General features: G+C 38.1%; 1 protein-coding gene across 4 annotated transcripts in view; it reads right to left on the bottom strand.

Moving 5' to 3' along the window:
• LGR5 (leucine rich repeat containing G protein-coupled receptor 5) overlaps nucleotides 1-22,298 on the bottom strand; it is a 91,188-nt gene extending 68,890 nt beyond the window's left edge. Inside the window, exon 1 of one of the 4 annotated variants that reach the window (XM_085569826.1) lies at nucleotides 21,951-22,298. In XM_085569826.1, the coding sequence (XP_085425952.1) occupies nucleotides 21,951-22,162 (212 nt within the window). In that variant the 5' untranslated portion in view covers nucleotides 22,163-22,298. The remainder of the gene's footprint in view (nucleotides 1-21,950) is intronic. The other 3 variants (XM_085569825.1, XM_085569824.1, XM_031507895.3) reach the window with 3 other exon arrangements.
• Nucleotides 22,299-24,439: the final 2,141 nt, after the last annotated feature.

The following is a 24,439-nucleotide window of genomic DNA, read 5'->3' as shown; positions in this document are numbered from 1 at the left end:
TTCCTTCCTTCCTTCCTTCCTTCCTTCCTTCCTTCCTTCCTTCCTTCCTTCCTTCCTTCCTTCCTTCCTTCCTTCCTCCCTGCAGAAATTGAATTTGTAATTGAATTTGAATTGTAATTGAAATTTGAAAACTCTCTGCAACTTGGATATGGCATAACAGATCATCCACACTCAGCCCAGCTTCATATGAAGCCTGTCACACAAATTGAAAAAGGTATTTTTCTACTCCAAATCTCCCCCTTCAAACAGGTTACTGTGTTAACAATACTGCAATTCTCTGTGTGTCTTTAAGATTTCTGGGGGAACCAAGCCATGGCTCTGGGCTGACTAAAATAAACTAAACTGCCAGATTGTTTTAGCTGTGGTTCATCACTTGAGATCACTTGCCTGGCTCCAACCAATGCTGTTTGCACAGCAGAGGATGCACTTCCTGTAGAGCCCATATCATATGTATCCCATGGAGACACCCCAGATATCCTGGAGTGTCTTACATGGCATACATAAAGCAGGTATGGGTGACCAACTAAATTAGAAGACAAAATGTAGGCACAATATTTATACTAGTGGTAGAATAAGGAAAATAAATTAAGAAATCTGATTCCTAATCTGCACCAATACAAGTTTTCTGACATCAAAAGTCTACTGGTTGGTTATTCAAGCTTTTCTTTTAGTGAAAGAAACTAGTTTTCTTTACATGGAAAAGTGAGAAGGTGTCTTTACTTTTGTCAGTACATTTTAAGACTTGTGACTTGATTGTTTGGCCTTCTTTTATAAAATATAAATAGGTAGATCTTTCTAGAAATATAGAAAACTTAGTAAGGAGGACTTAATAAGAATTAGTAAAACCCTAATGAAAGTGAATGCAATTTAGGCTGTAACAACAATTAAAACAGTTTTAAAATCTTTCATCTCTGTAAATCAGAATGTGTTTCCTGAAAGCAGAGCTTAGAGAGTCCAGTTTCATGTAGGTTTCAATCTTGTATTCAGACTCCTTTAGGCCCAATGAGGTGGAACAAGTATTTCTCCCATGCAGTTTCTTAGGTGTCTCCAGATAAAAACCATCCTTTTTGGTAAGGTTAGTGTTCAGGTAAGGTCAGGCTCAGTGCTTTGCTGATGGTTTCCAGATGGCTCAAAACAAGGACAGAGCTCACACATATCTTCCTAAAAAAGTCTACATAGATCTGACTTCATACATGTGTTGAACTTTTTAGGACTAGGAGTGATATTACAAAATTGTGAAACATGTAAAACTGTTTTTCTGCACCATCTTGATAATTGTCTATTTCCATATTAGCACAAGAGAGCGGTAATAGCTCAGCCTCACAGTGAACAGAACACTATGGAAAAACACATTCATAATTAGAGTCAGTGTTTTCCTCCTGTAAGAGTTACAGATAGTCCAATTTCCTCAGGATTTTCATGCCAAAAAACTCTAAGGATTTAGGAAACTAATTTCTGTGCACCTGAAAAAGAGGCACAAAAGCAATCTCCAGTCTTTCCTCAGGTTTGAGAATAACAGCTGTAGGAAGCTAAACTCTAGCTCATATTCCACAAAAAAAGTGATGTAATTCAAAAGTCTGAAACAGAATTGCTAATGTCTTTTCTTGAGATGGTCAGGGGAGCAACTTCTGCCCACCCATATGCAAGAAGGATATTTACTGCCAACACACACTTGCTATCTTTTCCCTCCTGCACTTTTTATACAGCAATATTCAATTATGTAATAGTTTTCAAATTACAACATAAAGAGTTAACTGCTAAGTAAGAGTTGAGGAGACTGTAGTGTAGAAGACAATTTTGCTGTGGCACTAAGCAATGCAATAAGGAAATGAAAATGCAGGTTTGAATATCAAATCAATACTTTATCTGTGAGGCGGTGCTGCCTCCTTAGGCAAAACAAATAAATATTCCCAGGCTAAACAAAACTCTCAGTGCTATTTCAATGAATGTTTCTACTTTTTTTTATAACTCTTACATCAGTTTTAATTTTTGTAACCATATTTTCACATGGAAACTAAGACAACTTTTGCCATTATATGTTGGAATACAAAAGCTGAAGATTATCACAATGTCAACATATTTTAGGATGTGGAAAGACAACTGAAAAATTTGTTATATACCTCAGTTTAAGACTGCTATCATACAGGAACAGAGCTTTTATTTTTCCTCCAAATACTATTCAATGCATCTTGCCGGCAGGGGAAATTAATTTTCCAAACTCTGTCTTTAAAGGATATTATTTTTTTAATAGGAGCGTCTTTGAGATAGAACACATGCCCCTGTTTCTCTATCCACACCATAAAATGTTTTTCCCATTCATCACCAATAGCTCTTTTCTTTTTTTTTCCTATGAAAGCTTTTATAGATCCTGAAACTATACTTTAGCTGATCCTGACATAGTGGATCCACAATCCCAGTTATGGTTGTGGACTGCAATACAACTGTAACATAAATGATAACTACAGTCCTTAAACTTTGACTTTTTAAATAAAACTTTGAAAATATAAAGAGGAAGGTGGACAGCAAGCTGGTTGTGACTGCCTGTTGAACTAATTAATTCATATAAAGATGAAGAAATGTAGGGGAAGACATATATTAAAAATGAGGGATTCTGCAGCCTATGGAATTCAGTAAGATCTGAATGAGTAGTTTGCCTGGATAAAGATGCCATGCCATTATGCCTGCATATTAAGGGATTTACTGTGAAACTTTTGCAAGACATCTTGATTTATACTGAAGTAGAATGGCCAAAGCCAAGGAGGAGTGACAACTCCCAGGAAACTCAGCTGAGGCATACTACACCACAGTACATATGTCAAGCTAACAGTCACAGTTCAGGCCCACAGAACCATGCAATTGTTACCTAACAGAATTAGGAGACTAGGATATCCAGAAATTTGGCTTTGGCCATGGCTACAGAGTTTTTAATTTCACTATTATGGCCTCAGAAACCCTCATCTTGAAGTCTTATGACAGCAGTAGATATAGATATTAATGAACCACTGAATAATTCTAATGCAATTGTGGAAAAATATATTAAAATGCCTTGTGAAATCAAACATCATCCTCTCAGAATGACAGATGTATTGTTTACATGGAATATGCTTTTTCTGTAAAAGAGAACAGAAGCTAAATATACTAAAACTCATGTGAAATTAGTCTTCAGAAACATATTGCTGTGTAATATTATAGATCATGGTGAACAATGATAACCCAGCCCAAAAAAGCACCTTAATAAGGGCCTCTCTCCTATGGCACCATCCTATTTTCAATTAACAATGTTTTCAGATGAGCCGAAAAGGGGTACTTTGCTCCCACCATTATAATTTCTGCTATTCTTTTCTTTACCCTTTACAAAAGCACGAAGGCACTGGATTGCTAATTACTTCTATCTAGCCTATAGGAAAATTAGTTTATCTTCCTGATCAAAGCAAATTAGGCAGATCATGGCTGATTAGAATGCAACAGTAAAATCTCCATACTTTCTATTCCACCCCCTTTTCTCTCAGAAATGGGGCCTGTGTCAAATATGTAGGTATTTCCCACGGCCAGTCTGGACTCGGTTTCCAACGAGCTCTGGGGCTGGGACAATGGTTCTTACACAGACACTGAAGTTCTTTAGTTCAGTCATTGTGCAAGGAAAGAACTGGTAACCCCTTAGCTAGCATTTGATGAAACATCTAGATTTACATATTTCCCTAATTGCATTTTTTGAATGTGAGTGAGATTTATCTGACCAGAGTTAAACATCTCATTTATTATACTACTGAAAATACAAGCCTGTGCAGAGCTGCACTTGGTTCTAACCCCGGCATTAAAACATTGGTTTCCTCTACACTGGGACAAAGGGATGTCTACTTTTATTCCTCAAAGCACTATCTAAAGAAGGCTTGATCACTTGCTTCCAAGGTGGATACTGCATCACATTGCAAAGATGAATACCACTGTTCCTTCTAAGTAACTGCATTTTTCATCACTCTAGTATTTTACCCTTCACTTTTTACCCTTCATAACTCATTCCCCTTCAGTTTGTGCTCTATGGCTTTAACAGACGAAAGCCAAGCTATATGGCCACTTTATTTATAACCAATTACTATAAATTAACAGTAAATCTCACATTTAGCTCCATTTAAACATCACTATGCAGCTGCCCATTTGAAAATAAAATGGTTGCCTTCTTTCACTTCAGTGGGCACAATACAAAACATCCATTGAGCTTCTCCTTTATTGCAGCTGCCAATGCCCAGCCGACTTTTAACAAACCAACCAAGCGGAATAACAATGCAGCTGCAACATTTTATGGTATTTCTGTTAGTTCTCTTTTGAGACTGAAGGTGTTAATTAGGAATCAAAGAATACAACCCTGCCAGCTTTCTTTCACAAACTATACTCTGGCCATTCCAGTTTTCTGAAGGAAAATAAATCTAATAAAAGGACAAAAATGTTGTTTGTCACACCAGTAACGTGTATTTAAGATCCTTTGATCACAAGCTTTTTATGTAGTCTTGTCAGACAGGCTGAAAATATTTTTTCCTCTCTTTTCTCCTTTCTTCAAGCTTTCCTGAATACTGATTCTAGGATTGTCTGAAAAGGTGAAAAAAACAATAGAAATTGGAATGTTTGATGGGTTAAAATGGGTTTGCTGAGAAAGCCAGCTTTAGATCAAATAAAATAAATTGCTCACTTTTCTGATTCAGGTGTAAGTTGTTTTGAAATACAAATGATCTGTTCCTGTTACAGAGTTTAGTAATTCTGTAATTAAAAAGTATCATTTAATATTTCAAGCACTTAAATATATGCAGGTGTTTTAATATTAGTACATCAACTGTTTTGTGTAATCTCACTTTAAACCCCAAAATATTGAAAAATACCTGCAACATACATATATTCACACGTACCGTATAATATATATTTGATGTTTTAGTTACACTTATTAACCATAATCATGTTAGATACATTCAAAGGTAGCAGCATGTGTCACTATCTTTAATCTTTAGTCAAAGTTAAAACCTTAAAATAGGTTTATGAAGTTAGCACAACTGAGAATTAGTCAAGCTTGCTAGCTTACCCAGCAAGAGCTTTCACTGTTAAATACACAAATCATGCCAAAATCCATTAATCCTGCCAGGGAATGGCAGAAAGATCTGATTGTTGAATTAATGATAAAGAATTGAGCAGGCTCTTAAGGCTACCTGCAGAATTTGCTAAATTGTAAAACAAAGTCAGTTTTAATAAAAAATTTTTACAGAAGCATATATAAGTTTTCTTTGCCTCAAACACCACATAAGAAAAACATACAGGTGTACTTACCTGGTTATACATTTAATATAGTTTCTTATAATGTTAAGTATATACAGAGGGTGGTGATTCTAAAATGTTTCTGAGGGTTTTGATATTTGATAATCCAGAAATAGAGAACTGCCTTGAAAATGTTAGAATATAAATCTTAGCAACAAAAATAAGTTCTGAATGCTGTCATGCTGTATGTCTCATTTAAAGTGCAGTTTCTGCCTACTGTAGGAGACTCATAATGAAATGATTCAGTTATAAAGGTACATGTTCTTTAGTGTCCCAAGCGTACAATTTCTCACATTCTGGAATGTTAGAAAAGCAAAACATAAAATTGAAGATTTAGGGGATTTTTGTGAAAAGCAAATATGTGTGCATTCTTTTTTTTTTTTTTTTTTTTTTTTAAAGGGATAATATGAGATTATAACCTGTTAATTTGGTTGATTGCTGTAATTTTATCTGTTTTACCTGTTGAGCATTTGTTGTGGATGCAGAATTTGGTTGATTTTCATAGCAAGAAATGGCAGCTGGAAGACAAAAGAGAATATTGCCTTTCTGCATATGTAATATGGTAAAACTAGCAAATATATTTGAAATTGGCTGCTGCAATCACTTCTTATAATGCTTTTGTTCTGTTATTGTATCATAATAGTGCTATGGTATCCAAAGGAATGGAATTATTTTTGTAGCAAGATATCAAGTATATACACATAAGCAATACTTCTTTCTATAGGGTTAATAATTATTGTCAATGTTAATAATTTGTTCTGGATGATATATTTCATGGCTTTTTCAGAGTAAAGTGACATTTTCAATGGTAAAGTCATATCTGATAAATCTTTCACTTTCTTAAATGTGGCCTTGTGTGCTCTATAAGCTAATGATATGTATGTCTGGGGTGAAGTTTGCCACTAGGCAGACAAAAATGTTTTCCCCATACTTCAGCATGGAATAAAGAGGATTTCTTTCCTTATTTATGGAAAAAGCTCAGTCATTATTTTGAAATTATCTGTGTGTATGTATCTGAAATTTGGTGTATATATTTCACATTTACTAGACACACAAATTCAAGAACTGTGACTTTTAGAGATATGTCTGGGTGAAAACTTTTCTCTTGGTTGACTACTAAATTGAAGCACTGTAAATGAACTCAGAGTCTCCGAGAATGTTTGGCTGCTCAGTTTTTGCTAAGTTCTAGATTCATCTGGAATAGTCTCAAGAATTTATATTGTGTCTGTTATAAGCATTGCCAATGAAATTTTTACAAAATATTGTTCATTAACTATACCAAATTAATAAAGGGAAAAGACTTTTACTAATGAGCACATTACTACAACTAAATCAAAGATAAGAAAATCCTGTCCTTATGGTTTTCTGTAGAGTCATTTTTGCATAGGAATCTGGAATGGTGCAAGGGTGCTTGAAAAGTTTTCTGATCCCCTTTGTCTGCTCTCTGTACTCCCAATCTGTTGTCTCTGTCCATTCAGCTCTGATAGTCTGGCTGTTTCTCTGGCTACATTCTAAGGTGTATCACTGAAATGAAATACATACTTTTCAACCAGAAATGTGTTTCTTTTTAAACTAGATTATTTCACAGAACTGTTTAGGAGCACAGTCCAACAAACAGCTGAATCAGCACAGCTGAAAGAGATGGAGCCTAGAGCAGGAGTAGAGGAACAACAGGCACCAAGGGGAGGGGAACGCCAATATGAATGTCTAAACATGTCTCTGTTTCAGGGACTCTTAATATGGAAGCACATTTTTTCCTGAGTTTCTTCTTCCAACTCCAATCTTCCAGAAAACTTTGAGCACTGTCTTCTTCCAATTCTGTGAATTCAGAAACTTAACTACTAAAGACAAGTAACTTCTACACAGGGAATTCTGCTACAAAAAGCAAGTTATTTTACCAGTGCCCTGCCCTGCAAAGTCATCAAATGCACTTGAGCCAGGACTCTCAGGAGTCAGCATGCACACTGGCACTTTGGAAGTTCACTTTTGGTGGTCTACTTTTTCAAAGTTTTTTTCTCCTCACAGATCTAGCCAGTCCTAAATCTGTTTCCTTTCATGTTTGGAAAAAGAGCCCATTTTGGTTTCTTCTGCTTTTGAAAGATGAAATTCTGTGCTTGTGGGACAAAAATGAAAGTGTATAGATTAAACATATCAGACAATAAAGCATACAAATCATGCTTTTCCTGCCCTCTTTCTCATATCTTTCACAAAAGTACTAATGCTGTAAGATTTCATTACATTCCCTCAAGTACAATCTTTGGACTGAACCCTACATGTCCTCAATGTCTTCATTCTGTTGTTCTTTCAGGCAAAGTAATTAGAGCAAAGAACAAATTGGCTCTCAAAAGTAGCTTCTGCAATGGTGGCACTGATTTCAATTATTCCCTATTTTTCTCCGTTTGGTAGGTAAATGTTTTTTACAAAATATATTCACTAGACACTCACTATTTATTTTGAGAACTTTAATTTAAAGGAATGTTAAAAATTCCAAATAATTTACTGTAAAAGCATACAACAAAATAAATATTATAAAACTCAAACAGATGCCAATAAGCTCTTTCCCAATCTGTAAATAGGCACACACAATATCTCCATGTAATCCATCAAGTGCAACTTAGAAAGGAAATAGTCTTCTTTATCTTATCAGATAATGTCTAAAAAATAAGACATCTAATTCAGATTCAATAGCTACAAAAATCTTCAGAAAAGTCTCTTCCTAGATCTGGAATAGTAATCTGATAAGCTTGAAAAGGCTTTGTTTTCTGATGTAAGTCATTAAAGACTATAAGGATAAAGGTTGTAAAATCTGTGTAGGCACTTAGAGATGCAAAGGGCAAACAGACATACTAGGAAAGGGGCAGAAGATACGGGGGTAATAGTCTCTGCAGCTGATTGCCTGATGTCACCCCAGTCACAGTACAATCCATCTTTCCTTCCAGATACAAACCAGCTAAGTCAACAGCAGTATCCAAAATAATGTCACTGCCAGACTCCCATGAACACCGGATATCTTTGTATCCAAGGAAAAAATTAATGTACAGCTGAGCAATATTTCCACTTTGACCGAATGAAGGATTCAGATACTGAGAAAAAATACACTAATTTTTGTATCTTAACATATTTTAAACTTGAAAGATAGGACTTAAAGGGTGCATAAAGGCACTGCAATATAGAGAGGCACTGCAATATAGAGAAGCACTGCAGCTGAACTCATTACCCTGAAGATACACACATTGGTATTAGCCTACACTTATGTCTCCAGAAAACATAGTATGTATAACAAATCAAATAAATTTACTGGTGAGCTTTACTTGGAGCTAACAAAGCTTGTAGTTATGTCTTCTGCATGTGATAGTTAAGAACATAGATGTAATGGTTTTTAAGATCCAAGAATAGCCACTGGCTTGAACAGCTGAACTAAACTTAAAGTTCCGACAGACCGTCACTTTTAACAGAACCAAGGAGGAGTGGATCAGTCTGGACAGACCTCATCTGCCTGCAGCCCCCTTGGGACCAGATAGTGGTATATGGCAAACTTCCTCAGAAGCTAGACAAAGACATTTTAAATTCTCTGATTAGTGGAACAATTCCCTATCTATACATGAGCTGACTGCTTTTCTAAGAAGCACTGTAAGGCTTTTCTTTGTGAGCTGTGTCACTGTCTTAAGTGACCTATGAGGAAAATATTTTAAAATAGTAAAATATACCTCTAGCCACCCTTGCTCCTGAATTTTAGAAGCACTATAAACTCTACTCCAATATCCCTTACTGAATTCTTCTTTGTAAGTAGCACAGTCAATGGCATCACATGCTCTATCAAATACTGATAGAGTAGCTTGAGGGACAGAACAGGTATTCAAACTGGTAATCAACCTTTTATTAATTTTAATATCACTCAGCCTTATGTATATACTTCTCCAGTAACATCTCAGACTTGTTTCTCTACAACAGGAGTCTTGCATTTTATTAATTTATTCATAGAAAACTGCACATATATTTAATATCATATGTTTGAAGATACTATTCTATTGGTCTAATGTGCACTTTCATTTGTCCATTTTGAATATTTATCCATCAATATTGTGTCTCATGTTAATTAATATGTTACTATTCAAAATATTATGTTAATACAATTTATTCTCTGAGGGCTTGATAATAATTTTAAAGTTAGTTTATGATGCCATGCCATCAGTAAATGTAACTATTATCTTGCCTACCAAAACATTTAATTACATATCTTTAATAAAACTGGCAGTCACAGACAACTGCAGTCAGAGACAATTGCATGAACAAGATTATTATGAAAAAGAAAGAAATAAAACCAATATTCACAGGAAATAAAACTCTTGATTTTACATGGTCTGCATTATCTATTTTGGTGGATGAGATAAAAGGGAACATAAATATCTGAATATTGGGGGTTGAGGTTTCTTTCTATACTTTTAAAATACTGTGTTACTGACATCAATCCCTGTAGTTCTTTCTTTATACTTCACCTGACACAAAACAAAATATTCAATATGTCTTTTTTAACTAGAAGTGAAGAAATACATCATTAAAATACCAACTCAAGGATTATATGCTCTGAAGCAGCACAGCAGAATCATCTTATGATGCAACTTCAAAGCTTCTATCTCGCACTCAAACTACTGAGAAATTCCACCTCATATTTAATCTTCATCAATAATTGTGCCATAGTGTATAAAGAAAAAATTTGAACTCACTTTGTCCTCTGTTATTCTTCCACTTGGTTTAGCCCTGCTTTTTTTGTGTCAGCTTGCACAGCCTTGGACCATGCATTCCCAAAGTGCACCCAGGGACACTGCAGGAGCCACAGTCCTGCTCTAATTGCACCTGAGGGGACTGACTTGGGCATTTGCTTGTCACTCTGCTGAAGACTTCAGTTTGCACAATAAGCCAGGAGCTGCTCTGAGAGTTAAGCAGTGTACAGATACACCAGCAGCTTGATCCACTCCTTAGACCCATCTTCTAAGGTGTCCTTTGGTTACTGCTGGTCCAAGGCTTTTCACTGTAAACAGACTCAGCAGTATAGAGGAACACTCAGTTAATGTCTAAACCTGCTAATAAATGTTAAATTACTACGTTTTTTAATTTCTGGATTTTTTTTTTTTCTGAGAAGCTACACTATTTTACAGGTAGAGAAAAAGCATTTATCTATAATACTCATAGTGATATTACTAACCGAAAGAACACAGACGTAATCCTTTGCTGGCAAGGTGTATTTTTTCCCTTAAGTCTTTCTGTTATCAATCTCCTGTGGCTGGAACATCCATCCATTTACCAAAATCATATTGTTAAATGGCAATTCATAGATTTCTTATTTTCATTTCATTGTTATTGAACAACCACCTTAATACTGCTTTACAAAAACTGTGAACACAGCTTAATGGAAGCTCTCCATGCTAAAATAATCCAAGCCACTAATGAATATCATTAACAATTAATTACTATCATTGATACTTTGGTAATTACTCATTCACTAAATACCAAAAGAAAAAATCTACTTGTGTACTCAACATATGGAGATATTTGGATAAAGAGTGAGTAATTTCCATTAGATTATACTTATCTCGTCCCAACAGAATCCTCTACAATAAAACTAACCGTGACATACCAGGGATTCCATCCACATCACTGAAAAGAGTTTCAGTTCTAGCTTCACTGGGGACCAAACTGGGTCCTAATTAGTTTTCATAAATCCTGATAAGAAGGGATTAAACCAGCAGCACATTGAGCGCAGGGAGCATTTCCTTATAGACTTCCCACACAGAGATACAACACTGCAAATAATACCATCCAGTGAATCTGGATACTACAAATTCCTTGTGAAATCTGATGCTCTTCCAGCACTGCTTTAAGGAAAGACAGACAGGAACATAGAGCTGCATGACTACAAGACACCGTATCTCTGATTGATGACAAATGTAGAAAACAGACCACATCTGGATTCAGGTTTATGGGACTCTTCACAAATTGACCAGAGACAGCCACTGAAGGCAGAACAGCTGAGGCACCAATATGTACAGATATGTGATTTTGATAACTCTATTTGGTATGACAGTTGTTTCTACCTATGAGTGTAATGAATGTACTACAGCACTGTGTAAACTGAATAAGCATCCTCCAAAAAAAAATTCTGTTGCTCTGTTCACTTAATGCTATCAACAATAGCTGCAAAAGGACTGAAAAACAAAATAAATTCCTTCCTTCCTCAAACTCCGGCAAAAGCTGTACAGTTGACACAACTCCCTGACACAACACAACTCACCTGCCAGAGTCTGCATCCTGACGCAAACAAAGCAATAATGACAATCACTCAATGGCATACCTAAAATCTTTTTTTCAGAAGAAAATACTGACTTTTTTTTATTTCAAAAGGATGGACAGTGTGCATACTAATGATACAATTAAAGCTTTTTGGTCAAGAGTTGGTACTTCAAAACCAAAGCAAATGCTTAAATTGAATTATATTAATACTTTTCAAGATCTTAAAAATTTTCAAATTAAATTTATTTTAGCAGTACCAATTCCATGCAATTAAGTTCATTCCATTAGTATAAGCATAGCAGAAACTATATGAAGTCTTCCTTGGCATAAATCTAATTTACCTACATGGAATGGCACACAGAAATCTGTGTCACAGGTGGGCATCTTAGGTTGTTCAAAGAATCACTGGCAAAAGCAAGTTTAATATTAAAGTGAAAGCATGACAAAGCTCATTGGCAAGGTTCACTCTACTGCTAACTAGATGGTTAAAGCATACAGAGAAAAATTATACTAATATCTAAAAATTGACAAAAATTATCTCTGTGGAAGCTGAGGATGAAAAAAAAGGTAAGGATTAAAAGGAGTAAGAGAGACTCTTCCTCTTAGTCCCAAAGTTTAGAGCAAATCTGCCTGCCAAATTTAGCCCTAGACTTGACCAATGGCTTAGACCTAAAGATTTTAACTACATTTAAATTTAGCAGCACTTAATAGCCCAATTTAAACAATTTGTCAAAAGATTCAATAGAAGTGAAATAGCAACTCATTTATAGAGCTACCTTATGAATCTAACCCACTTAAAAATCTAAGAGAGAAACATTTGCAGCCCATTTGCTTATAGCATAGTCAAACTCACACAAACACCTAAACAAGTATGTACAAGATATAGATCTGTGAAAAATCCCTGTTTAAGTGCAGTACTCGTATCAGATGCCTTTCCATCTTCTCTACAGGTGAAGGTCTGAGCCTCAAGAAGTGGGGATATTGACCCAGGTTCTATGGGTGGCATTTGGCAGTGATCCTCCAAGTATAGCAAACTTAAGAGTTTGCTGGCTCTGAGAGATGTCCCACACAGAGAGAGACTCCTGGTCAGAGCCTGCTGTGAACATGGAGAGCTCAAAGGGTCCCACTTAGGACTGCTGTTCATAGAGTCACAAGGGAGCTGGCTTTAGTTACTTTAGTAATTGCATTAGTTGGCTTTAGTAATTTTCCATCCTGGTCACAATTTGGGTCGGTAACTTTCTTTGAAAGTTTGATAGCAAAAATATACAGTTACACTTGAATTGTCATTCAAGCAAGAAAAATAAGTTTCCGTGGCTGTTCATTAAAAAACAGGAGCTCATTAGACAGAACTAGTTCCTAGGAGCAGACAGGGCTTCTGATAAGAAAAAAAGGAGGTTATCCCAGGTGCTGTTCATCAAGGCTATGGGCTAACAAGCATTTCTAAGATCATAGTGCATACTGAGTAAATAGTTTTTTTATTCTAAAAAAAATATGTACCTCAAGATTCCAAGGATGTGTTTAACTATGTTCTGTACTGTCTTTGGCCTTCAGGTAAGTCAGGGTGTTCCAAAGGGGCTGTCCTGGTCTTTCTTTTCACATTTTCTGTCTTGGCCATAAGGAAGTAAAGTTCTGGCACTTGACAGTTCACACTACTTTAGATATGTGCAGGTATGAGACAAAGAAAAGCCTCCATACGCTGCGGAACTTACAGTCTTTCCAGATGCTATTCTCTGATCAAGAGCTTTCACCTTGTCCTGTTTCAGTGCTAGGCCTAAAAAAGACCTGCTACCAATTACTCTTCCACAGCACTTCACACTCAAGTTTTAAAAACATCTATCAGCAACACTTCACACTTCCACCACAACTATATCCTCAAGTTTTATCTCCACTAAGGAAATAAACGTTTCTGATAATAACTCTGCCACAGTAACTATACGCTACAAAGCCTTACTGCATACACATGGCACAAATGCCATTGTGAATTTAGGATTTAGTGCTAGACTAGAGTGTCACTCCTGCTGAGGGTTTAAAATGTTTAAAATTGGTTGAGCTGCCTGATGAGAGGTACATGTCACTACTCTATGGCACCAATACAGGCAGATTCCCAAGCAACATGTTTTCTCTTCGTTCTCCATGTACTTTTTGCTGCTCTGTTAAGCCTCCTGTAATTGTGTGTGCCTGTTGAAGGTTATAGTCAATACAGTGAGGCTTTATGCTGGGACCCTCTAGGACAGGAATGTACTCCTTGAGACCCTTGTCAGGTCACAAAGTTGAACCTGCACCTCTTTTGGACTGCTTCCAATTCCTTGTCTTTGCACATCTTCAGCACAAGTGCAGGCAATACTTCCATATTGCACCAAGTGTATGGATCCTGCATTTCTTGTCAGCAAGTCAAATATAACTCTCAGATGCCTGCATAGACTTTACTCATTCTAATAAGAAACTTATATATCACTGAATTCAGGTCACATAGACAGCCAGGAGCAAAACTGAAAGGCAGACATAGACCCTTTAGAAGAGAACAAAATTCCTTGGGACCTCCCTTATTTTACTATGTCATACTTATAATTAGCACCCAATTAAGTATTCTTAATCTACAAATCTCCAACTTTTTACAGCCACCACCAAAGTAGTCAAATTCAGATGTACGTAGTTGTCCCAGGCATCACATTTATGGAGTAAGACTAGGGAAAAGTTGCGTGATTTACTTGAACCCATAAATTACTATATCCAGGAGCAAAACTTAAAGGTCTCTCCATCTGAATCCCAGTTATGGCTGATTGTAGTCCCTGTTCCCAGAAGCAGTTTCTGCCTTTTTCTCATGCTTCCAAAATTACAATCTCTGTGAATTAGGGTGCTTAAGAAACTTTGGTTTCTATGCCTCCATAAGGATAAATCTTCTGAACACTGGACAACTTGGTCTCACCCTCCACTACAAGCATAAATGCAGCCTCGTAATTTGCGAGACCAACAAGAGAAATATTTAATTTCTGAGGCAGCCTCCACACAAGGCTGATTAAGGATCAAGCTCAAAGGCAAGTTACTCATCAAGGTGGTTCAGAACATATAACTTTCGATTGTGGATGAGAGAGAACTTTGTCTTATCTTACTTGCTTCCTTTGCCAGCTGTGACTTTCTCCCCTCAGGGTACACAGAGACTCATTTACAAACTCACTGAATGCCAAATCAGTGCAGCTACACTTCCCTTGATGCTGACATCATCTCACATCTGTTCTTTCATTCACTTACACTAGCATTTTTATTATCACAGGATCCAGAATGCATGGTACAACTGGCATCGTACGATGCCTACTGCTGCAGAAAGGAGGGCCAGGGAAGTCCTATTTCTGTGTAATATCAGTGCTTTAACTGTTCTATCCTCAAACAAAGCAGGCTGAAGTGTTAGGTGAAGAAACAAATAGAATAAAAAAAAGATACAAGTAATAGTACCAAGCACCAGCTTTACTTTTCTAGTTCCTACCTCACCTTCATAAATAACAGCATCAAATTATTTTAAACTTTTCATGGGAAAATCTGTATGACACAAGCAAAAAAAAAAAAAAAAAAAAAAAAAGGTTAATTTTATTCACAATTATTATGCACATTAAGTTCCAGCCAAAAAAATACTTCTGCATTACTCAAGTAATTAATGCTTAAGTTTAGTAATTTCACTAAGCATGGTTACTCTCAACAAAATAGAAAACATTTAATTAAGTGTCATCAAAAGTGGGGAGAGATTTTGTATGGTGGGAATTATAGTTGTTTGTGCTGCTTTAGACTGATAGATACTTCTAAAAATTTGTCTGACATCTGTCTATGCACAGACATCTCCCTGCACACAATATTATAACACCTGCACAAAGCCAACTATACTTCTGAAGTATAATGCAAAAAGTTTTAGCAATTTTTAATCAACATATGTCCTCAAAATTATTTCACTGCAACTACATAATTTAATACTGTTGGAGGATGGAGGATGGAGTATTCCAGATAAAACTAAATATTCAGATCAGTCCAAGATTTTGAAAATTTTTGAAAAATAATGGTACTAAATGATTTATGATATACATAATGCTTTAGGCTGTGCAATGAGACAGTGGTGGTAATGAAACTATTCCCCACAAATGAGCTGATACCTGGGAAAGGGATGATTGTTTTAGAATTATTAAAGGCCTTGATCAACAAACATTTGCACATGTGATTTCAGTGGAACTATTCCCGACACTGAAGTATCTGGATAAGTGTTTGCAGGACTGAAGCCAAATTATACAATTGGACCCAAACTAAGAGCCCATTTGTTGTGAATAAAATCCCAATCTGGGAGTGTCTGATTATAATTATCATTGTTGGATAACACTACATTTCAGATTAATTATTTTTTGCAGCAGTGACCAGGCATGAAAATATAACTTGTCCTTTCAGGGAAAGACCTTAGTGCTGTGGCCACAGCCCTTAAAACCCAAAGTTCATAGCTAAAAGTTAGTAAAACACAGCAAAATAATAAAACTGGAAGGTGATGCAGAATGTACTGTCTGAGCAAAACTGGATAAAACTGCACCAGTTCCTGGGAATTTGCATTGCAATCCCATTTCATTACTACTTAGAGATCCAGGGATTGCTGGTGCTTAGTATAATATAAGCTCGCTAGAGGTCTTTTACATCTAAATGGTAAAGACATTCCTGGACAGTACTTCTACTTGGGTGCTGCAGCTTCTTTAATACTCATTCAGAGGTCTCTAATCCAAAAATTAGCAGATACTGCCTGTAGACTTTCAGGGAAAAAAAAGCACTAGGACTAAGTCAGGGATACCATCAGTTGCCACCCTATACAGTTGAAACACTTCACTATCTTTGTACATTTTTTATTTTAACCTCTATTCTGAGAGATAGGAGAAGGTAGCAGTCCTTCAACAAGTGTCAGCAACAAAATTTCAAGCCCTGCCCCTCCCCAGCCACATTTATTTCTTTTATGGTTCTCCGGGCAATAAATTTCTCACATCTGATCAGTAAAATTGTACAGGAGAGTCTCAGATTTTCTCAGCAAACAGTACAGAGCATAAAGCATATGGATTTGCCACATGAATTGCTAAATCTCTGAGGAGTAAGCATGCTTTGATCACATCTTATTTTTTTTAAAGATGTTAAGGTATTTTCTTCCAACTGAAGTCTAAAACTGTTCTGGTATGTCAAAAACACCACATCATGTTCTGCCTTCAATCAGTTTACTTGGAGCCAAAGGAACCACACCTTATTTACCATGATTTTTACTGGGAAAAGAATCAGATCTGCTGGACAGTTCAAGTACGGAAATAAGGGAAAACACCATAAATTGTATTAATCAAGACCATTTAAATAGCCAACAGAGAATTAAGAAAGCAGTGCATGCAGATGAAATATTATTTTGGCCAACACACAGAGTAAAAGAAAGTGATCTGGACTACTGAAAGATTGGTAGCAATTTTAAGCATTTGAAAGACAAATGACACTGCAGAAAAGGCTGGGTTAACAAGGGAGCACTTGAGGGAAGTCTAATCTCTGCTGGCATGCTGACTGGGAAGGTCAGCCCAGTGCACGCGTTCTCAGCTGGAGTCAGGCTCCCTCTGCCCAGCCAATTGTCCGATGTGCTTCAGATACCAACCAAAGTGAAGGTGCCTTCACTCTGTCAGTGCCTTCTATTCTCCCAGTTTAAAGACAGCTTCCTTTTCCCTGTCAATTTATGCAGTGCTTCCACAGAGCAAATCCTAAAGGAGAGAGCTAATGTGTGAGAGCCTTTTTTTCTTTCAGAACAGCAAAGGATCTTTAAGAAGCAGTGTAAAGAGTTATTTTTAACACTGTGAGAAGAATGATATTTCAAAATACATTTTCAATCCAAATTTTTCTCAAAGAAACTGACTTTGACTTGGCACACTATATTTTAAAATGTAAAGCAAATCTCTTGAAAACTGGAAAACATGATACTTTACATAGTTTGTTATTTCAGTTTTTGTTTACCTCTAATTTATTGACAGGTATATTTCATATTTGCATATGTCCTATTGCCACAAGTAGAGAAGGAATGTTATGTTTCCTTTTCAAAAGGGAGATTTAGCATTATATTCTAAATCCAGAACCTGGATTCACCTTCATCCTCAATCAGGACAAGATTCAGATTACTAACTACAACCACGTGACAATTAATTAATTTGAAGTCTATAAAGTTCGTAGCTATGTAAATTAGTATCTCCTAGAAAAGTCATTTCATGAAATACCTAACTCTGAAATCTTGTCAAGGGATCTGGAAGGTGTGAGAGACTTTATAACTCACTTCTTCGTAAGAAGACATGCTGCTGTTTGATATCTTTGAAAAACGATGGTCATTCTCAAAATAACTCTGATGAAGACACAGACAAGACCTGAATTTGCAATGTGAGATCAGAATGACTAAAAGGATGCAAATTTACCCCAAAATATTGTTCTTAATGATTTTGGGTATTTCTGACACAGAAATAACTGTATTTTTTATTTCAGAAGCATTGTTAATTTTTGGGAACATACTTCTTTACCTTCAAACTAGCAAATAATCTTTTCATTCAGGTTCATTGCATTTTTTTTTTCATTTTTTATGTTTAGTAGCCTTAAACACTTTCAGAGTCTTTTTTGATTGTGCTCTGCAGGAATAGTTATCATCAAATACAATAGTATAGCAATGAATTAAGTGGAAGGACAAAATTTACTTGAAGATTTGAAACCTTATAATATGCACTGATTTCTTCTTCATAGGTTCTCCTGTAATATCAATGTTATCAAAATTTTGAGAAAGAATTTTTCTTAATAAATTATTTATATGAAAAATTAAAAATTATGAACAACTCACCAAGTATTAGCACACATATTTGCAATTTACCTAAATTTAAACTTTTTAAGTAAACTATAATGTAAAAGGCAACATGCTGCAATATTTATATTTTTATTCATTTATGTCTCTGTCAATCTATGATGTTAACATGTTGCAACATTTGTTAACATTCTGCTTATCATTGACAGGTTTTGATCACAGTATATAATACAGTATATAAATTGTTAGACAGCCCTGATAGTTATAAGAAATTTACTTTTTTGTATTGTCCAGGCCCAAAACAAAGAACTTAAAAATCTGTAATTGCTGTCTTCTATATTGTCATCACATGAAATTGAAAAGAAAATCTGTTTTCATTACTTGTCATACTAAATATTCTTGAACAGGAGTTTCCAGATTTCACGCAATTTTTAAGGAGTACTTATTTAAGTAAAGTAGGACAAGTGGTTAAACAATAGAGTTAGGATTTATTTAATGGCTGGCTTTGTCATAAACTTTGCCTCTAACTTTAAGCAAGCCCTTCTCCACTTCAATTTTCCACATCACAGCAAATTGTAACAATATTTCACTTAACTCAACAGTTTAGTTTGAAAATTAATGAGGGTCCCATGTGCAAAAGACCTGTAGATTCTGTCTTCTTTCCACTGTGAACTGATAGGAAAGTGACCTGTTCTTAATTTGAAACAGAGACTCAGTCCTGCCCTTCATCAGCACATGGAATTCTCATTTATGTCAACAGGAGTTGCATTGAATACACCAAATACATTATTTAGCCTAAAAGTAAATGAAGAAAAAGGAATGGAAAGAAACTCATTGATTCTCCTTGCCTGCTCTTAAAAAGTCTAACAGTTCATGGCAGCAGACACATGATCATAAATAACAATATTTTTGATGGGAGGAAAGAATTGCTGCCTGGGATTATAAATGATAATGGAGAAAATTGTAGCAGGTCCATCTGTAGAGTACATTTAGCTCTGCTGCAAGAGCACCATAATAAAAAAATGATGGAACATGCAAAATTCAGTCACCATAATATATCATGCTCTATAGACATTTGCCTCAAAATAAAACAAACCTTTAACAGCCTCAGCATTTCAGCTTTTCCCACCATCTCCAGCGCACACCGAGAAAACAGTTACCTTTCTCTCCTATGTGAGTGTTAAACTAAGATAAAAAGTTCAGAAATTAAAAAAAAAAAAAAACAAAAACCCAAAGCTTTAAAAGCTCAAACTTAATCCAAGGTAGTACTAAACACTGGTTTTGGTCAGATATATCTATGGTGCAAGAACAGAATTGACTGAAGATTATTTTTTTCTTGAAAGAGATTAACTGTGAGCATGCAATTTTAATCTCTTGCTTTGATCAGTGGTACAAATTCAGCAGAAAAAAATTTTTTTGGGCTTTTTGGGGAAAAAAAAACCAAACAAGAAAGGACAATAATCAAGAAGCAGCTGATTGGCCATTACTAAGGGAGACAAACATGCCTATAACAAGCAGGCATGTTTTAAAATTTGCCATTGCTTAGGCATCTACAGACAAAGAGACTTGACATTTCTTTACAGAAGGCAGGCAGGAGCTACAATTCTGCATAATTAGGCAATAATTAATCAATCCAAGGATAGCAGCCTTGTAAATTTGGAAAACGGTAAGTGTAGCTGCCTATGTGTGTATGAACTAATCTTTTATACTTTATAATGTCCACATGCAGTCCTGGTCATTTAAAAGTCTGCCTGTCCAAATAACATTTTTTCACTTCAGGGTGTATGTTATTGAACAACAGAGGATTTTTGACTGGAGAAAGACATTCCTTTTGAGGGACAGAAGGATTTAAAAACAAAAGGGCAGACTAGATCACCATCCTCCCACAAAGCAGGTTATCAGAGGCAGAAGAACCCCAGCAATGGTGTTTTGACATCACCATGCATATGCTCTCCTTTTCTTCATAAAACAGTCGAACAGTATATTGTCTCCTCTTTTTTCTGGTTTTAGCATTCCTCCAAGCAGTGAGTAATTTAGGATGTCTACTTCTTAACACAGGATGTGTTAAGAATGTACAGCTTAAGTATGCCTTTATTACATCACTATCTATCTTTTTGCTTATGGCTTTCTAAAGTACCAGAAAACATTGTATCTTATGTACCCAAAATCCTGACCTGCTACTTTTGGAACTAGCGGCAGACCTTGTATGTGTCTTAAGGACTGTATCTTTATCACACATAGCCAAAGTTTTGCTCTACTGTAAGTGGTCGTTCAGTAATGCTGACTGCTGCCTCCTGCCTCCTAACATTATCAATAGCTTTGAGTTTGAAATGTTTCTGATAAAATATGCTAGAACTGATCTTAAGAAAATTTTCAGAATAGTATTTACATGCATAATATATTAAAAAAAGGTCTTTCAGATGCTCACCCTCTTTATAAATGTATGTTATTTTCTTTAAATTAGGCTTTCCCCTAATATGTACTTAGATTCGGTTGGTTGCACTTAATTTCCACCTTGTCTATTTCGTCATGTTTATACTTCTTATAGAAATCAATTTCTAACTTACTTTGTTCTGTTTTTCAGATGTTTTATGTCCTTTGAAGCATGGTATTTACAGAGAAGTGCGCTCAGAATGATTAGTACCTCAGACAGATAACGCTGTGAAAGCATCTTCACAGTAACTATAGTAGCAAGCATGTTAACAGCATGTCAAAATACGGAGATAGACACGTTCAAAACCACACATACTTTATGCAGGGTACGAAGAATAAGCTATAAATTAACAACCTACTGGTCATGCAACCACAAAAAACTACGGAATCGGTAAGGAGAACACCAAAGGAACAAGTAGAGCGCCAGTACTTTCAATACATTATCATGTGGCCACAAGAGGCTAAACGACGAACATTGAGCCAAAAAATAAGGAAACAAAGAAAGCTTCACCACAGTTTTGGGTGGCTTTTTTGCTACCACAAAGCTTCTCCGCTCCCGCTGTAACTCAGAGCGCCCGAGACGCAGCGCAGCCCGCGGGCAGCGCAGCCCGTGCCGGGCGATGCTCCGTCCGGCGGGCACCGCGAGGCCCGGGCGGCCTCCCGGGGGCGGGGTGCGCCGGCCGCAGCCCGGGTCCGGACACCGGCACCTGTGACCGGACCAGGCACTCCGCTCCCCGAGCGCTGCCGCCTCCCGGGAGCGCGCTCCGCTCACTGCCTCTGCTCCACCCGAGGGGAGATCTGTTAACGATTAAATCGGCAGCGGCCGCAGTTCAAAGCCCTGTCCCGGGAAGCAAAGGTGAAGATAACGTCCCGGAGGATCGCATCGAGTTTCTGCTGCTGCAATCGCTTTTAATTACCCTCCAAACGGCACATCACACAGCGATCCTCCGGGCGCCGGACCGGGCACCGCGATAGCCAGACAACTATAAACGCTTTACAAGGCGCCCGCTGATTAAAAAGCGATTAGAAACTTATTTGAAGTCGGGCGTTCTCTCCGGGCACGGAGCGCCTCCTGTCAGCGCCGGAGGCCGGCCCGAGCCCTCCCGCCCGCACTTACAGGTAGGAGGTGAAGACGCTGAGGTTGGCGGGCACGGCGGTGAGGCCGCGGTCGGAGCAGTCGGCGCGGAGCAGCGCTCCGTCCAGCTCGCAGCGGCACGGCGCGGGACAGCCCCGCGGCCGCTGCCCGCCGCCCCGCGCCCCGCGCCGCAGCCCCGGCGGGCACAGCAGCAGCAGCAGCAGGAGGGCGCGGGCAGCGCGGGTCGTCGCCATGGGGCCGGGGAGTGCCTAGAGCCGCGGGGCGGCCGCTCTCATGCCCCGGGGCGCGGCGGGGGCGAAAGGCGGGCGCCCGTCTGGGCTCGAGGAGCTCCTGCGGCCGCCGCCGCCGCGCCGCTGTCTGTGGTAGCATCTCAGCTTACACGCTGCTTTAAAGCCCTGGAGCCGGCACCGCGCGCCCGCTGACGCCGCCCCAGCCTTGCCCGCCGTAGCGCAGCGGGCCCTGCCCGCGCCGCCGTGTGAGCGGGCGGGCGGGCGGGCGGGCGGAGAGAGCGGGGAACGCCGCCCTCCGCCTGCCCGCCGGGCGGGCCGCGCCTCGGCGCTCGCCTCGGGCCCTCCGCGCACATTCGCGGGGCGGGCCGGGCTGCAGGACGGCGCAGTGGGTCACCCTGCCCAAGCAGTCATCCCAGAGCACACGGCACAGGATTGCATCCGGGCAGTTCCCGAGTACCTCCAGTGAGGGAGACTGCACAACCTGTTCCAATATGAGTGATCTCCTGCTCAGTAAAGAAGTTCTTCCTCATAATCAGGTGGAACTTCCGTGCATCATACAATCATTGAACCATAGAATAACCGAGTTGGAAGGGACCCACTGGCATCATCGAGGGCAAATTCTGCCCTTGAACAAGACACCCCAAGAATCACACATTGTTCAACTTCTGCCCATCGCCTTGTGTCCTAGTGGTCGGCACCAGCCTGACTTCACTTTCTTGGCATTCCCTCCTGCCCATGGGGTATTTATACACATTTATGAGATGCCCTCTCAGTCTTTTCTTCTTGAGGGGGAGTCCTCCCTCCGGGTAGGGATGCAAGTGGTGGGCATTTCTAGAAGGTGGGAGAACAGGCAGTTGTGGAAGTGGGGGTATGGTCCTGAGGCCATGGGGTGAGGGGTGGGTCTCTGGGGTAATGGGACAAAGGATTGGATGCTCTAGTGGGCTAGATCTACTAGGGTGATCTAACCTTTAAGACCTTGTTTAGTTAGTTGGCTGTCCCAGCTGCAGACCATAGTCCTGGTCAATGATGGGGATCCACTCTCTTCCCTCACTACATGTTAAATCACAGGCTTGCCAACAGGCAACAGTTTTCTAAAGGAGACTGGCTGCTGAGGGAAACTGAGTTCACAGTGAGGCTGCCATTGAAAGCTCTTGAGAAGTCCCTCACTCAGCTTCTTGCCAGAGGTTTTTCCTCAGATAGTATACAAACTTGCCTTTGTGCTTTGCGTCTGTGACTGAGTGAGGAAAAGGTGAAGATTGCAAGGTTTTTAAAACCTTTTCCCTCCAAATCACTTTTCAGTGTGAACAAAGTTGGCCATCAACTCTAGATTTGAGACTAGCTGTGAGTGCTAGAACCCAGTCCCAGCCCAATTCCTGTTTAGACTGGTAACTAAATTGTTGGTCAGGCTACTCAATATGCTTTGGAGAGCATTAGTTAAAGGTTTTCTGCTGCACTCTCTTGGAATCTACAATTAAGTCTGAAATGAGAGCCTAATGAAAAGGCCAGCAAAATACATGCTTTTATACTTTACCCAGTTATAACACCTGTTTTCACCTCTGGACCATAATCTGGTGTAATCTGAGTGAAGAGTGACCTTGTACTGGGATTCAAGTGTTTTAATTGAAATAATAAAAAAGGAATCTGCTCTCTGGCTAGTTAGACCAGAATATTTTGGCCTATGGGGCTGCTGTGAAACTTTTCCCCAAGCAAAGATTGTAAAAACAGTGGTTGAAAGCATAAAGTGCCTGTGAGAAGTGCCCAAAGAGAAAAATTCTGCAGGAAGAGGATTTTTCATTCTGTGTTATGTGTCCAGGAGACCTCTTTCCCCAAAAGTTCTAAAAGTTCTGGCTGTCTTTTGCCCACATCTATAAGCTTATATTTTTCATAAGTGTAGTTCATTTATGTAACTTGAGGCTTTTATACTTTTTTTTTTTTTTTTTTTTTTTTTTTGGTTCTATAAAGCCAAGTGTAGTATATTGTTTCTTCATTTTCTGTTTTGGATTTATCAGCTTGCACAAGATACCTGAATTTAGACAGACATACATTAATTAGTAGTGAGGGTTCAACTGCAAAAATCTTCCTCTGTATGTTATTTTGCATAAATATATTTGCTGAGCTAGTAGTGTTCTTTAAAATACCTAATGTACTTCTATATAGTTTTACTTACAGATTTTTTTGAAAGTAGCTTGAAGATTAAAAGAAGAATATTTTAGGAATGGATGTAGATAATTCCTGCCTTTGTACATATAAATTAGTCTATATAGATTTTTCTTTTCATGT

This window comes from Lonchura striata, chromosome 1A, assembly GCF_050655825.1.
Source record: "Lonchura striata isolate lonStrDom1 chromosome 1A, ASM5065582v1, whole genome shotgun sequence".
Taxonomy (NCBI): Eukaryota; Metazoa; Chordata; class Aves; order Passeriformes; family Estrildidae; genus Lonchura; species Lonchura striata.
The sequence above is the reverse complement of the archived record's forward strand: the minus strand, read 5'-3'. Positions and strand labels throughout refer to the sequence as shown.